Consider the following 14,613-nt stretch of genomic DNA (forward strand, 5'->3'; position numbering starts at 1 on the left):
GGCTGAAAATGCACCCAAGCTCTCTCCTTTCTCTCCAAGATAGTCCAAGCGCCTTTAAGAAGGAAACTAACTCAAGCAGTTGCACTGTGGGCTCTGGGCAGAAGTGATACGGTGTGAACTAAGTATCGTGAACGAGAAATGAGGAAGGGTGGCGTGTAACCTGAAGGAAAGGCATGTTTTCTGGTAGGGAAGAATTTTATGAAGATTTAAGAGGGTGGAAGAGAAAGCAGGGACTGCGGCATGACTGTTCTGCTTTGTCTGTTTCCTCTGGGGAAGGAAAACGACACTTTCCTTGAGTTTAATAAGACCGAGCTCTCTTTCAGTTCAGAGTCTGCTGAACTGGTACATGAAAAAGCTAGGCCATTGAGAAGTTTACTTACTAGCTCCCCCTAAAGCAGAGCCAATGACCCTTGGACCTGGAACGGACCGCAGATTTGGTGGTTTTCAACAGTGTCCCAAGGAACCAACCCTAGGATAAGCTTCTGGGGTTCCAATAAATGTCGGTTTCCAATGTAAGCTTTTAAAATTATTGAAACTAATTTAAAATTTTAAAATGTGGACCCTCAGCCCTGTTATATATAAAATGTCAACTCACTGGAAACCACTGATGGGTTAACTTGAGTTAACAAGTTAATTCCGTTTTGTGTATCACTTGTGATGCAGTTCTCCCTGCCTCTTAGGAGTGGCAGAGTTCTAGTAATGTGTCATTAATAAGGAAGTGCTTGGCTATACACTAATCTTTCCAAAAATTCAGGCCTGTGCATGTTAAAACTGTACAGTTATGGTACGACTAGGGTCTATAGGTATGCCTCAAATCAGGCTTTCTCAACCTCAGCACCACTGACATTCTAGGCTGGGTAATTTGCTGCGGGTGACCATCCTGCAAACGGTAGTACGCTTAGCAGCATCCCTGATCTCTACCTACTAGATGCCAATAGCACTGCCCAGTCGTGGAAACAAAAGTTTCTCTTGACATTGCCTTACTCTCCCCTGAGCACGCCTCCGGTTGAGGACCACTGCCTTAAATTAGGTGCCAGGGTAGTTTCAAGTGTATCTGCTTTGGTGAAGCTTCTGATCGTGGCTAACAGCCACACAGAAATATGTAGATATACACATATTTGGTTCCGTTATTTATAGAGCACATAATATGGGCCAGGGAGTATGCTGTTTCCTTGGATTAATTTATCTGATCCTCTCAACGACCCTCTGAAGTAGTTACTATCATTATCTCCATCTTGTGGGTGAAGAATCTGAAACTAGCAAGATTAAATAAACTTCCAAATAACGGTTAACTGAGTGATAACCAAGTAGCTGGAATAGAATTATCGATGGCTTTAGTACCTGCTGAAAGTTTGGGGTGCTTTTGTCTGCCCTTTATTATGATAAGGAATAAGGGCAATTGCTAAATGTTGTCAGGTTTGAGGCAAAAACTTTTTATTATTGTACTCTTCTTTCAAGCAGCTGAATACATTTAACTAAAGGGATCCTGAGATTACAAGGTGAATTGTTAAAAATCTTATCTCATTTGCCACAATGTCCCTGTGTAAATGGTATTTCTGGAAGCTGCAATCAGCAAAATAAATTTAGAAATACACTAGATGCTTATACTGCTGTAAGACCCCATCTTAACATAACACTAATTTCATGTGTGTGGGAGTATCACTTAGCAACTTTTTTCTAATTGCTGGACTTTTAAAATAAATAAATATAATACGTGAGAACCTAAAACTAAAGTTAAATTTAAAAATACATTAAACTACATATTCTTCGTGTTTTGTATATTGAGTCTGCCCTTAAGATTTTGTTTGGAAAAATATGGGTTTAATGTTTGAAAACCAACCAACAAAATGAAAACCATTACTGTTTTCCACTCCCTTATTTTACAATAAGAAAACACAGTCTCAGAGAATGCTATGACCTTTTTAAAACCACACAGCTCATTCATGATAGAATCAGAATCAGAGCTCAACTCTCCCAATTACAAACCAGGGCTGGTATAACTACCCAAGGTCCCTTGTAAGTGTATGTAAGGATGTATGATCCGTCTGGGGACCTGGGATTTTTTTGACAACTTGATGCACTTGGGGTGAGAAGAAAATAAATTGCCTTCGGAAATCATAAGGAAAGCCGAGATTTCATTAAATAATAATTAATAACAGTGAAGCATATTATATTCAAATAGAAAGTTTAAAACATTAGCTAAATATTTTCAAACCTTGCTCTCTCATAAGGTAAACTACTTAATTGGCCTTAAGTAGTTTTATACTTAGTGTTTAGTGGAGTTTTAACCATCTTATATTTCTCATTATATTTCATTATATCTTGCATCCCCACCTGAGCTGATCCTCGGTCACACTTCAGTGTCTATGTCTGCAGACCAGGGCCGCGCAGGTCTCCTGTGACAGCTACTGAGATTATAGACATAGCGACAAAGGGAAGACAAAAGAGCCTTTGGAGCAGGGAGGGTAATAACGATAAGCAGCGCCACCGAACTTTAAAATAAATAAATAAGGCTTTTCTCCATGAACGAAACTACTAGAAGCCGCACACAATAAGCAAGAGCAGCTATCTGCTGGAATCCACTTAACAGACAGGATATCTCCCTTGTCAAAAGCAGGAAGGACCAGTCCTGGAAAACCGATCAAGCCTCTAGCCGGGAGGAGACGGGAGAGAAAACTGCATTTGAAATTCACGCTATTAACACATCCAAAGAATGAGCTGTAGGAACAGCCGTGGAGTGATTTGCATGTAAGAACAGCTTGAGGTGACTTGAGACTGGAAAAAAAGAAAACCTAAAGATTGGATCATATATTTCCAACACTCTTCAGGGAAGTCGGTGACCATCTGCCCCAAATGACATCTGCTCTTGATCGTTACACTTGTCATTTTAAATGACTGTACTGACATTCTGGTTCATACATTGGTATTTTAATGCGTTTTTGTCTTTGTGGAACACCCAGTGAGTCTGAGGCACTCTGGGCATTGCAAGGAGACTGCAAAATGGTCCTCATGGTCCCTTCTGCCTGCAAACCCACCCCTTTTGCCATCTGACTCCACGGCTCTTCCCATCAAGAGGTGGAGCAGATTATCCCACCCTTTGAATCTGGGTTGAAGTGGCTGGAGTTGGTCACTGGAAGGTGGTGGAAGTGATGCCGCTGGACCAGCTTTGAGCCCAGCCTCCTGGAGCACTTCTGCTCTCTCCTTTGGAAGCCAGCTGCCATGTGGGCGAGCCCAGGCTAACACACTGAAGGATGGGACACCCTGGGGGACAGAGAGAAGCCCTCCCACCTGGGACCCACCTAGACCAGCCATGCCCTGGCAACCTGGCAAGGTGCTGCAGATGGATGAGTCAGCCCAGAAGAGACCAGAAAAAGCACACCGGTCAGCCATGCCCAACTGCCAGTTCCCAAACTCGTAAGCTAAGTAAATGGCTATTGTGTTGAGCTGCTAAACTGTGGACCGGTTTGTTACTTAACTCCCTGTGTGACCGACTCTAGTTCCTAGATTTGGCCCCAGAAGCTGAGGTCCCGGCCAACGCCAAGGTGCTCACACCCTTTGAGGCTCCCTTTGAACAGCCTGTTTTCTTCCCATGGACCACCTCTTTCTTCCGTACTCTTTATGGCACTAGGAGCTGGTTGTGACTTTGTAAATCTTTTTTTTAAAAAGTTAAATCTTTATTTATTTATTTTTGGCTGCGTTGGGTCTTGGTTTCTGTGCGAGGACTTTCTCTAGTTGCGGCAAGCGGGGGCCACTCTTCATCGCGGTGCGCGGGCCTCTCACTATCGCGGCCTCTCTTGTTGCGGAGCACAGGCTCAGCAGTTGTAGCTCACGGGCCCAGTTGCTCCGCGGCATGTGGGATCTTCCCAGACCAGAGCTCGAACCCATGTCCCCTGCATTGGCAGGCAGATTCTCAACCACCGCACCACCAGGGAAGCCCTTTAAATCTTTTTTAAGTGAAGTAATACCACAACCTCCGAAAACCTGCCTCCCAGAGTATATATGACTAATGGAATACCTTTCTTATCATCTACCACAGAATACATTGTGGATGATACAAAGATAAAGACATTATAAAGGAAACATCATCCCCTGCCGCTGCCCCTCCCTCCCCTTAGCAATCTGAAACATAGTTGAAGAGGCAAGGCTAAGACACAAGCAGTAATGCAAGGATCAACTTGGATGTTAAGATTCTAAGTATCATTGGAGCAGGCAGTAGCGGTGGATATCACAGCAATAAGGTGCAATGTTGCTAGAAATTCTCTACAAAGATACAGAACCACTGGGGGTCAGAGGCGCATTAAACTAGTTATTTTGTGGGGTTTTTTGGGCCACACCGCACAGCATGAGGGATCTTAGTTCCCCGACCAGAGATCGAACCTGTACCCTCTGCAGCGGAAGCGCAGAGTCCTAACCACTGGACCGCCAGGGAAGTCCCTAGTTATTTTGGTTTAAATAACATTATTAATTCTTTTTAGAACCCCCCCCCCCCATTTTACCTAACAGGAGGAAGATTTATGGAACTCCATGGTTCCAGTGACCGGACTCCTGGAACATGAGGGAAGGCAGGTAAATGGAAATGGGGGGCAGGGGGAGTGAGTACCAGCTGGTGAAGACTCAGCATTTTTCTTGAGAGGAGTGGGGATACCATTACTCAGGAGAAGGAAGCCAGGCAGGGGCACAACCTGATGCCAGAGGTATCAGAAGAGTCCATTAACACCTTGGAAGCCTGGCGGAGGGGAGGGAAGGTCCTGGGGTGGAGGAAGCATCCGGGAGGGAGCTGGTGGGCCAGGAAAGGCCGCCCTCGAGGGATGGATTGTGGGTGTATTTTGAAGACACACAAAAATTTAACCGGATTAGTGACTGAATTAGCATACATTAAAAACGATGTCATGGTTTGAAGCCAAGGAAAATAAACAGTGAAGCAGACGGAGGTCAAAAGACAGTTCACTCAATTGACAAAAAAAAAAAAAAAATTAGGTAATAGCTTATTAAGTGGTTAGGAGCCAAGCTTCACAGTTAGGCAGCGCTGAATCTCTGCTCTATCCCTCGGTCGCCGAAACCTACTAAGCCTCAGCTTCCTCATCTATGAAATAGGTTTAACATTAACAGGGCTGTTGGGAGGGTTAACTGAGAAATTACATCAAGTTGTTGGCACCGCCCCTGGCTCACTGGAAACCCATCTGATTAGTAATAAGGTAAGGCTCAGGATAACAATAGTAGAAGTTGTAACAGCAGTAACAACAGTAGTGAGTGGAAGAAAAGGTACTTCTGAGGGAAGGAAGAAAATGACCTGGATTCAGTTGTGCAGAAACAGAGAGTTTGAACAATTTTCCCAAGAGTCTATCAAGATTAAACAACCACTGTGCGGACAATTCTGGAATGAGATGAGCTCTATCCAGCACGGTGAGGAAAGAAACGTCTGGATTCCAGTGGCAACCCTTCTAACACTACTGACTTCCAGTCTTGGTTTCCTCAACTACATGCTTGTTACGAGCCATTGAAGACACACTGTAACTGGCTTTACTGTTACTACTCTATCTGCACTAAGCAATGCCTGAAAAGCCCACAAGTATTAGCACAACTTCCGGTGGCATCTAACATACGACGTTCAGAGAATGGCTCCCTTGCTGGGGACTCTGACTCTACAAACACAAGGGCAGAGAACAGAGCCAACTTCCAGTTTCACCACTTCCTTACTTTGTGATTTGGGGGAGGGGATGCTGGAGCCTGGCTGCCTGGATTAGAATCCCGGTCCCACCATTATTAGCTGTGTAAACGTGGGCAAGTTTCTTAAGCTCTCTGTTTTCATCTGTGCAATGGGAATACCAACAGTATCTTCCTCTCGGGTTGCTATGAAGTTCAAACGGGTTAAACGGCAAGGAGCAGGCACTATGTAAGTGGTTGTTAAGGAAAAATCATAAACAATGAGTCAGTGTCACAAAGTCTCCATCCCTGGAGGCCTGAGCACGTGAGTGTGTCACTCCAGGTCCCACTTTCTTGTTACGCCACCTGCTCCCTTCTGTGACTCAGATCAGCCCTCAGCCCGTGGAGGAGCAAGTCACTGAAAAACAGGAAAGAGTCACACTCTCCCTCTCATACGGATCACCCACCAGGTTCGGTAAAACCCAGGATTTCAGTAGGACATTCGGGCTGCCTCACACATGAGGGCCCACAATGTGGCTTCTGATGCCAGGAATTTTAGTCAAGTGATCAGTGAGTGCCCATCATGAGAAAAGCCAGGCAGGGTTAGAAAAGGGCCCAACTGAAGATACAGAGGAAGACTGCCAAAAATAAACCCACTGCGGGAAGGCACACTTGGGCGTGGGGAGGGCCCCAGCTAATGGCACTAAAGCCTGAGGGCGTGAATGGCAGAAGGCCAGCACTTCCTTGGTAGAAGGATGCTAAGATGTCTGACAGAAAGCCAATCAGAGCCACCCGGTAATAAGGATGCCTAGTTAACGGGCATCTCCCGGCCCCCTCCTTCTTCAGCAGCACAAACAAAGGTATCACAGGATAAGGAGCTGCCCTTTACAGACAAACCGTAACTACAGATGCATAACATTATGGGAAAGAGATGGAGGTGGCAGAACAAAGGCCCACGGGAAACCGCAAGATACAACACAAACATTCACCAGCTCCCCTTCGTTTATTCAAGAGAACCTTTGCCATTTTACCGCTGAGCTCCTAACACATTCGAAACAATTCAGCTTGGACCCATCTGCAAGTCACTGTTTTCCGAAGTCCACCTCTCATGGTTAAGATGTTTCGGCCCCAATTTTATGAAATTAATAGAATATGGGAGACAGGATACATTTTTTGGGCCAGTTTCCAAACTAAAAATAGTTGAAATGACTTGTTTCTTTTATTTTCAAAAAACCAAGTACAAAAAGATAAAAAGATATTCCCAGCCAACAACTGAGGTGCCAAGTTTCTGTCAACTGCTTGGTTCTAATTTGGAGAGTTAGACTTAAATGTGATATCTTGAAAAGTGTAGTTTTCAGAAAGAGAAATGATGTAAGCCCACAGCAGGCAACTTTTAATCAGGCGTCTAATGATGATACTCCCAGTTCCTAGATGTTCTAGATGAGTCTCGAGACTTTCTAATTCTAACTGGAGAACATCAAGATGCTTCTTTTAATTCTCCTGTCATGTGGCTCCACGAGGCAAAACATGGGGCTGAATGACCATGACTCACCCAGGCCTCCAGTTCATGTTAACCTTGACCTATAGTGAATGCCTCAGACCCATCCCAAACCACCAGGCACCTTTTCATGGTCTTGGATAGAAAGTGAGGGAAGAGAGTTGCACTGAAAAACTATAGGTGCACTGAAAAAACAACAAACACAAAAGCAGGTACCAAATTTATCTTCCACATCAGTGGTCCTTAGTCCTGGCTGCATTTTAGAATCGTTTGAGGATTTTAAAGAAAACACCAATGTCTAGGGACTTCCCTGGTGGTCCAGTGGTTAAGACTTTCACTGCAGGGGGCGCAGGTTCAATCCCCGGTTGGGGAACTAAGATCCCGCATGCCACGCAGTGTGGCCAAAAAAAAAAAAAGAAAAAGAAAACACCAATGTCTAGGTCTAGGTCCTATCCTAGACCAACTGAATCATAATTTCTGGCAGTGGGGTTGGACCCTGGCATTTAAAAAAAAAAACAACTCCCCAGGTAAGTCTAATGTTAGTCAAGGTGAGAACTGCTACTGGATAAAGGAGAGAAGGCACAGAAACAGTAGGAATTTAATCTCCTCTCCCCTGCATAGCCCCAGTCACGCGGCTACTGAATCCCTTGCCCTGACATGCGACAGTCTGCATCTGCCTTTTGGCTCTCAAGAAAGATCGATGCAAACATGCAGGGCTGCGGCCCTCAAAGGCCTGCCTCCTAGGCTGAAACTTGGAGCAGAGTTTGCAAAATTATCTTTTCCAACAGTCCAGAAAGCCAGCAGCAGGGACTGTCCCATCCCCTTCCCTGAATCAATTATGGTGCTGAGCCTGGAAAGCCTTGGTCCTAGGGAACAAGGCTAATCTTGAAGGACGAAGGAATGTTAAGTGTGGGCTCAGGCAGAAGAAGAGTAGACGGTTCGGGGAAGGGGTTTGATTTCACAATCACAGACACTAGGAAACCTCAAAACGGGGGTAGGGAGGGAAGGATTTAGAGTCCTTTTAAAAGAAGATTCCAGGGCTTCCCTGGTGGCGCAGTGGTTAAGAATCTGCCTGCCAATGCAGGGGACGAGGGTTTGAGCCCTCTGCTGGGAAGATCCCACATGCTGTGGAGCAACTAAGCCCGTGTGCCACAACTACTGAGCCTGCGCTCTAGAGCCCGCGCGCCAGAACGACTGAAGCCTGTGCACCTAGAGCCTCTGCTCCTCAGCAAGAGAAGCCCGCGCACCGCAACGAAGAGTAGCCCCCTCTTGCCGCAACTAGAGAAAGCCCATGTGCAGCAACGAAGACCCAACGCAGCCATAAATAAATAAAATAAATTAAAAAAAAATAGTAAGCATCCTTTACACATTTATAAGGTTTAAAAAAAAAAAAGAGGATTCCACCAGTGATTTTTAATCCAGTGGGAGCAAGAAAGACTCCCCTTAATCACCAAGCAAGAAAGAATCAAGTGTTTTCCATCTCTCTTTTGGAAACAAGAAGGTATGGACACGCTTGAATTTGCCACTGTGCTCCGGTTCTGCAGACTGTGATGTGGCTGGCACAGAGACTCCCAGCCCCCGTGTCCACAAACAGCTGCACCCTAGAGTCCCAGCAGGTGCACACACAGAGCCCAGCTCAAAAATTCATGGCAAGAACAATGGCGCCGTTATGATGCCTAGGGACAAGGCCTGATGCTAACCCGACATCTGATAAGGGAAAGAGCTAGAAACTCAGGCACAGCTCCCCGGGGTCTGGCCTTGTGGTCCCGGGATCACAGTCACAGACACAGCCAGGTAGAACACCACAATGACGGGAGCTATCAATTCTAGAGCCTGACCCACGAGAGAGTGAGTGGAAGAAAAAGAAATAAATAATGCCTCCCCACCTCCGGAAAATGTATTCCTTTCCTTTTCCCGTGGGCTGCGTTGCCACTGTCACCAAGTTTACATTTACATCCAAATACGCACACACACAAAAAAATTACCAATGCATCTCACTCCCCGGTGACTTTGTAACAGGTTGCTAGGTAACAGTGCACACAAGTCAGGTTTCAGGACCTCTAGTAAGCCACCATAAAATAGCTGCGCAGGCCTTTTGCATAAACAGCGTGCATTTGTTATCTGTTTTCTTATGCCAACTGATCAGTCAGTAAATACTGCGACTGCCAAACCCGTAAACAAGTCCCCATCAATAGCCGACTGAGAAAACAGATCACAGTATAAGGCCTGGGTGCACAGTTTTTCACCCCAACCTACCGACTGGCTTCTCCTCTTGTGTTTTTCCTGTCTGCAAGCCTGGCTCCCAGAAGCCACAGGCCTTATCTTGTGCTCCCTGAGACTGGGTCTGGGGCTAATTACAGCCTGATGCCGGGCACTCACAGCTGAGCTCAGCAGGAATTGTGTCCCATCAAACCTTCCTCCACCCCCACTCACCTTCCTCAGGATTAAAAACTTTCTGGAGTCCTGGAGTAAAGGGAGTACCCTCTTCCTAAGAGTTACTAACCCCATCCTGAGTTTCCCCTGTCTGCTAAGTAAGGAAATGTCCCCGTTTGTTTCTAAGCTATGCTAAGTGAATATGCTATTGCATTCCTTGGGAAAGTGCTAGAAGAGCCCAGAAAAGGAGCCCCTTTTGCTCTGACATTGGTGGGAGAGACCATCAAAGAAGAACCAGAGATCTCCCAGAAGTGAAAACTAAAGGATCAGCAGCGAAAGGAAAACCAGAAGCCTGAATTTCCCCCACGTTTTCAAAAATGTTTAAATACAAAAAGCAGAGTCTCAAAGATCACACGTCCCCCTAGGTTGGGATACAAGAGGAGAAGACAAGGGAAGACCATTCTTCACTGCCACGGTTGAATTTCTGACACCCGATCATTTCCGGTGTAGGACGAGCTCACTCATCTTGCAGGGTGGGATGCCTCCCTGTAACATTTCCATCTCAGTTCTTTCTGCGGTGCCTCATTTCCATCCCCTGCCTTTCCTCATTTCTCCCAACCAGCGCTGTGCACTCCTGAGGGGCAAAGACCTGGGGTGATGGGGACATTCCAGAAGACCTGACTGAAGTGTCACTGAGCAAAGGGACTTCAGAGTGAAGCAGAACCTCGAATTCACCTGGCGATGACATTTAGTGAAATGCAACTCACAGTCCATTTAAAGGAAGGTGGTGACCAATTATTCTCCATTTAAAAGGGTATTGTCAATCTCCAAAGAGCTGAAATGGCATTTGGAAATCATCCTGGGGACTGCCATCTTCACTGAAAGATAGAACCAATTCTCAGCCGACCTTTCCCCACCCTCCACATCTCTTTTAAAATTTAAAATCAGACATTAAAAAATATAATGAGTAGCAGCACAGACCCACAACATGTTTTCTCATTCCAAAATGTCAGGAAAAACAGCGCTCCCTCAGCATCTCTACACCCCCTCATTCAACTCCACAACTTAAGGAATTGAGGGGAAAAAAAAGAAAAAAACTAAAAGAAACATCATGCATAATCTGATGGTGAAAGCGATATCAATTAGTAATAAGTTTTGAAAACATACTCCATCTTTTTTCTAAAAGGCACTGGGGCAGTTGCAAAAGAATGTTTAAAAAAATTTTTTTTGTTTTAATTACACTTTACATGAGGTACCTGGAGTACTTATGTTCATAGAGACAGAAAATAGAATAATGGTTACCAGGGGCAGAGGGGAGGGTGGAATGGGGAATTCTTGGTTAATGGGTGCAAGGTTTCAGTTTGGGAGGATGAAAAAGTTCCAGAGATGGATGGTGGTGATGATTACACAGCAATGTGAATGTACTTAATGCCAAAGAACTGTATACTTAAAGATGGTTCAAATGATACATTTCATGTTAGGTATATTTTACCACGATAAAAAAAACTTTCCATTAGAGAAAACAAAATTTAAAGATAATTTTATCAGTTGCTCAAATTTTAAAACTCTATAATTCCTAATAGTAGTCTCTGTGTACATGTCCTTTAAAAATCTTTTAAATCAAGGCAATAAAGAACTTGAATAACACAACGCGAGATGACCCGTACAAGCACTTTAAAGAACCCAACGGAGAGACAAGTTAAAATGACTCAAGGTCACACAAAGAACTGTCACCAACCTGGCTCACGCTGTGGCCTGTCCCCCACAACAAGAACTCATAAAGGGGGAAAACCAGAAAGAAATCAACAATCCCTGTTGTTTTTAGACCCAAACCACAGCCATGCCTACTTCCAAAGGACTGCAAAAAACAAGTCTCAAGGAGAAAATGTATGAGCGTGCAGACAACTGGAATCTCAAGTGACCTTGAAATCACTTAGTCCTACCAGCTCATTCTATAGATGAGAATACTGGTAGAGGGATAGAGAAGAGAGAGAGAGAGAGGACAACCCTCTTCAAGTACCTGACAGCTTCATGAGAAAATCAGACGCCATCTTAACAGAGATGTCCTGGCTGAACAATGCGGACGCACTGTTGGCTGCATACTCGGAGGGCTCTCTCAGCTTCGTGTGGTTGGCCGGCCTGTCGGTAGCATTCAGAGTAAAGGAGGTTGGCAGGCCATTATCTTCCTTGGGCTCCTCCTTCACCAGCAAAGGCGAGACGCCAGCCCCACCCTGGCTAGTCCTCTCTGGAGTGCTGGACGTCATCATGGTCCCCACTAGCTCTGTCCCTCCTCCTTCCCTTTGCTGCCCCAGGCAGGCACTGTCACTGAGGTGGGGAGATCCCTTGACATCGGGGTCTGGGATCTCCTCCTTCACCTTGGCTTCTGTCCTCAGGAAGTGCTGATGGCAACGCATGTGGAGTTTCAGGCTGAAGTGACGGGAGGAAGTGAAAGGGCAGAGCTGGCACTGAAAGGTCTCTCCCCGGTCCTGGTGCTGATGAACCTGGCGGAGAAGCAAGAAGAGTGAGCTAGCCACCGTGTGCTGATGCAAAACGCCCTGCTGTACATCCGCGCTACTCAGCAACAATTTCCTCACGGTACAAAGGGCCGGCCCAGGGAATCTCATCGCTAGAGGAGCACTTCATTATGTGCTTCAGGTCGTGAGGGCCATCCCTAAACACAAAGCAGGTCCACGCAGGTTAAGAATCCATTAGTAAAGCCATACTCACGACTGAGGATGCTGTCTGCCAATGGAGGCCGTCTGGGGTAGAATCCTCCTAATATTCTAGTCATCCCATCTCGGTTGATGTCTTCAGAGAAAACATTATAAACCCAGCACAATTTGAACTTACATACTTACTAGTTGGGGGTCAATAGAGGTAACCTGTCAAGTAATATAAATACACTGCAGGGACCCAATTATTACCACCCAGAGAATTAGTTACGTTTTGCAAACATAATTTCCATTTTCAAAAATGCTTCTCTAGGTAATTAAGAATGTGGAAAATAATGCCTCCAGGGTATTCCCATTTCATAGACAGAGAAACTGAGACCCCAAAGCACGTGGCTAGAGCAAAATGACATATAAAGGAAGAAGAGGGGGACAAAAACCAGGGGTTGATGCCCACCAAGCTGTCTCAGCAAGATGGAACCAGTGTTTCCAAACGTGGTTCTGTCTGCAATGAAAGAATGCAGACTTTTAAACACAGTTCCAGCCTGGCCTGCACAGTACCTGTAAAAATGGCTAGAAACCTTTTCTTTACTTCCTGTCACAATCAAATTTAGTGCTTGAAAAAGTGAGGAAATCATTGCATTGGCCCGAGCTGGCAGGTGCTCATAAGCTTGTAACTTCCCCATTCATCTCTGCCAGTGTACTTCAGGGCTGACCTGCTCCACCCTGCTATTTCAGGACTGGCCCTCCCTTGAGTAGAAACTGCCAATGGTGGAGATTTGGGCCAAGAGATTTGGGGAGCTGTGTGATTTTGGACAAACGAGTGGTTGGAATTCAAAACCCAAGTCAAACCGACCTCTCATCTTTGAGCGGTGATCTAGGCAGGATTTGAATCCAGGTCTAAGGAAGGTTAAAGGTTAAAGATTCCTTAATCCACTGGGCCACCTGGCCCCTCTGCGCGGGCTTCCTTTCCAAGAGTGCAAGTTTTACTACAGCCGTTTATGCGTTCTGAGTGCAATCCAAAAGCATTATTCACCAGCCAAAACATACTTTTAAATAATGTTGAGTGACCAACAAAAGCAAAGAAATTAAAAGTTAATGGTGAGATCCTGTCGCTACAGCACCCCACTGTGGCTTTTTGAAAAAAACAACAGAAGAGATTCTGGGTCCCCCAAAGCCTGAATTTCTCCACAGAAATAACCGTATACACTTAAATTCAGTTACAGCAAAGCCGTGCTCATTAAAAGGCTTCCCCTCTGCAACCTCGGGAGGGGCTGGAATGGGGGGACACACAGTCTTGGTCACCAGCTGTTAACTGTCTCTGTTCTTTCTCAACAAAGGGACTTCACTCTGGAGCGGAGCAATTCATTTACTTTCTCACTCACAGAATCGGGAAGATTCCCCACCCTCTCCTCCAACCAGTTCACACAGGAGCAAGCACCTTGCGGGGGGGGCCTCAGGTCACAGCCCCAGGGGACCCTGACAGGTGCCAGCCACAGCTCGCCCCGGAACCAAGTGGCAAAGGTCATGAGGCTGAAAGCTTCCGGCGTCCCTGGGAGCAGTGCGGTGGGGCAGATTCCATTTCAGGAGTGTCCTGACATCTATTGCCCCGGGAGAGGACAGGAGCTAATCCAAGAACAGAAGCTCCGGAGGCAGCTTCTGGAAAAAGGAAAAGGACAGAGCCCGTGTTCTAAAATCAAACAGGGAGCCCTGGATTCAAAAGCGTCTGTGCCCAAGTCCTGTATGCGGTTCCTCTTCCACCCGATACTGGCCTGGCTGTATTTAGTGGCAGAAAAATGAGTGACCGTTGAAAAGAAAAACAGTGGATGAAGTGTTGACGGTCACACTTAGAATTTTATTAGAGCTAGACCTTCCCGGAGGGGCGAGAGCTCGCATTTGGCCTTGGAGGGAAGGCTCTCCCCTGCTCTCCCGACAGAAAGGGATCATCTGTACTCTCTTTAGCCCGACATCGGCTTAAAATCCCCTCTTGGTCGGCTACTGTCAAGAAACACTTGACTAAAGCGTGTCATTCTTTCCAGGTCCCGTAGAGACCTGCTTTCTGCAGGTCATCCTTCACAGAGAGAGCCTGTCACCACCCCCAAGAGGTGGGAAGTATAAGGGCTATTGCATCACTGGGTCTACCTCCTGGTAGCAGCTGGACAAACACGAGGACACTTCGGGAAACATCTCCACCTCACTGAGGGGACAAGGCAGGCCGGGAGGGGGCTTACCTAGGAGTCAGCTCCTTAGCTGGCAGGCCTGAGACTAGAAAAAGTCGGCGCCCTGACCCTTGCCTATTTCTTGCCGTTTCTTCACCCATGTTCCCGATCTCAGCCCTCCTCACCTTCTCTGTTCAATTTTAGCTTATGAATTCCGCATTTAATTCCTGTACGCTCGCTCATCCAGGAAAGTTGTAAAAGACTTAATGGA

General features: G+C 46.0%; 1 protein-coding gene across 3 annotated transcripts in view; it reads right to left on the reverse strand.

Annotated features, from left to right (window-relative positions):
* ZNF827 (zinc finger protein 827) overlaps window positions 1-14,613 on the reverse strand; it is a 178,952-nt gene that overhangs the window by 112,855 nt on the left and 51,484 nt on the right. For all 3 annotated transcript variants that reach the window (XM_033402764.2, XM_004263610.4, XM_049708814.1), the window contains exon 4: window positions 11,535-12,015. In XM_033402764.2, the coding sequence (XP_033258655.1) occupies window positions 11,535-12,015 (481 nt within the window). The remainder of the gene's footprint in view (window positions 1-11,534; window positions 12,016-14,613) is intronic.

Source organism: Orcinus orca, chromosome 4 (assembly GCF_937001465.1).
Source record: "Orcinus orca chromosome 4, mOrcOrc1.1, whole genome shotgun sequence".
Lineage (NCBI taxonomy): Eukaryota > Metazoa > Chordata > Mammalia > Artiodactyla > Delphinidae > Orcinus > Orcinus orca.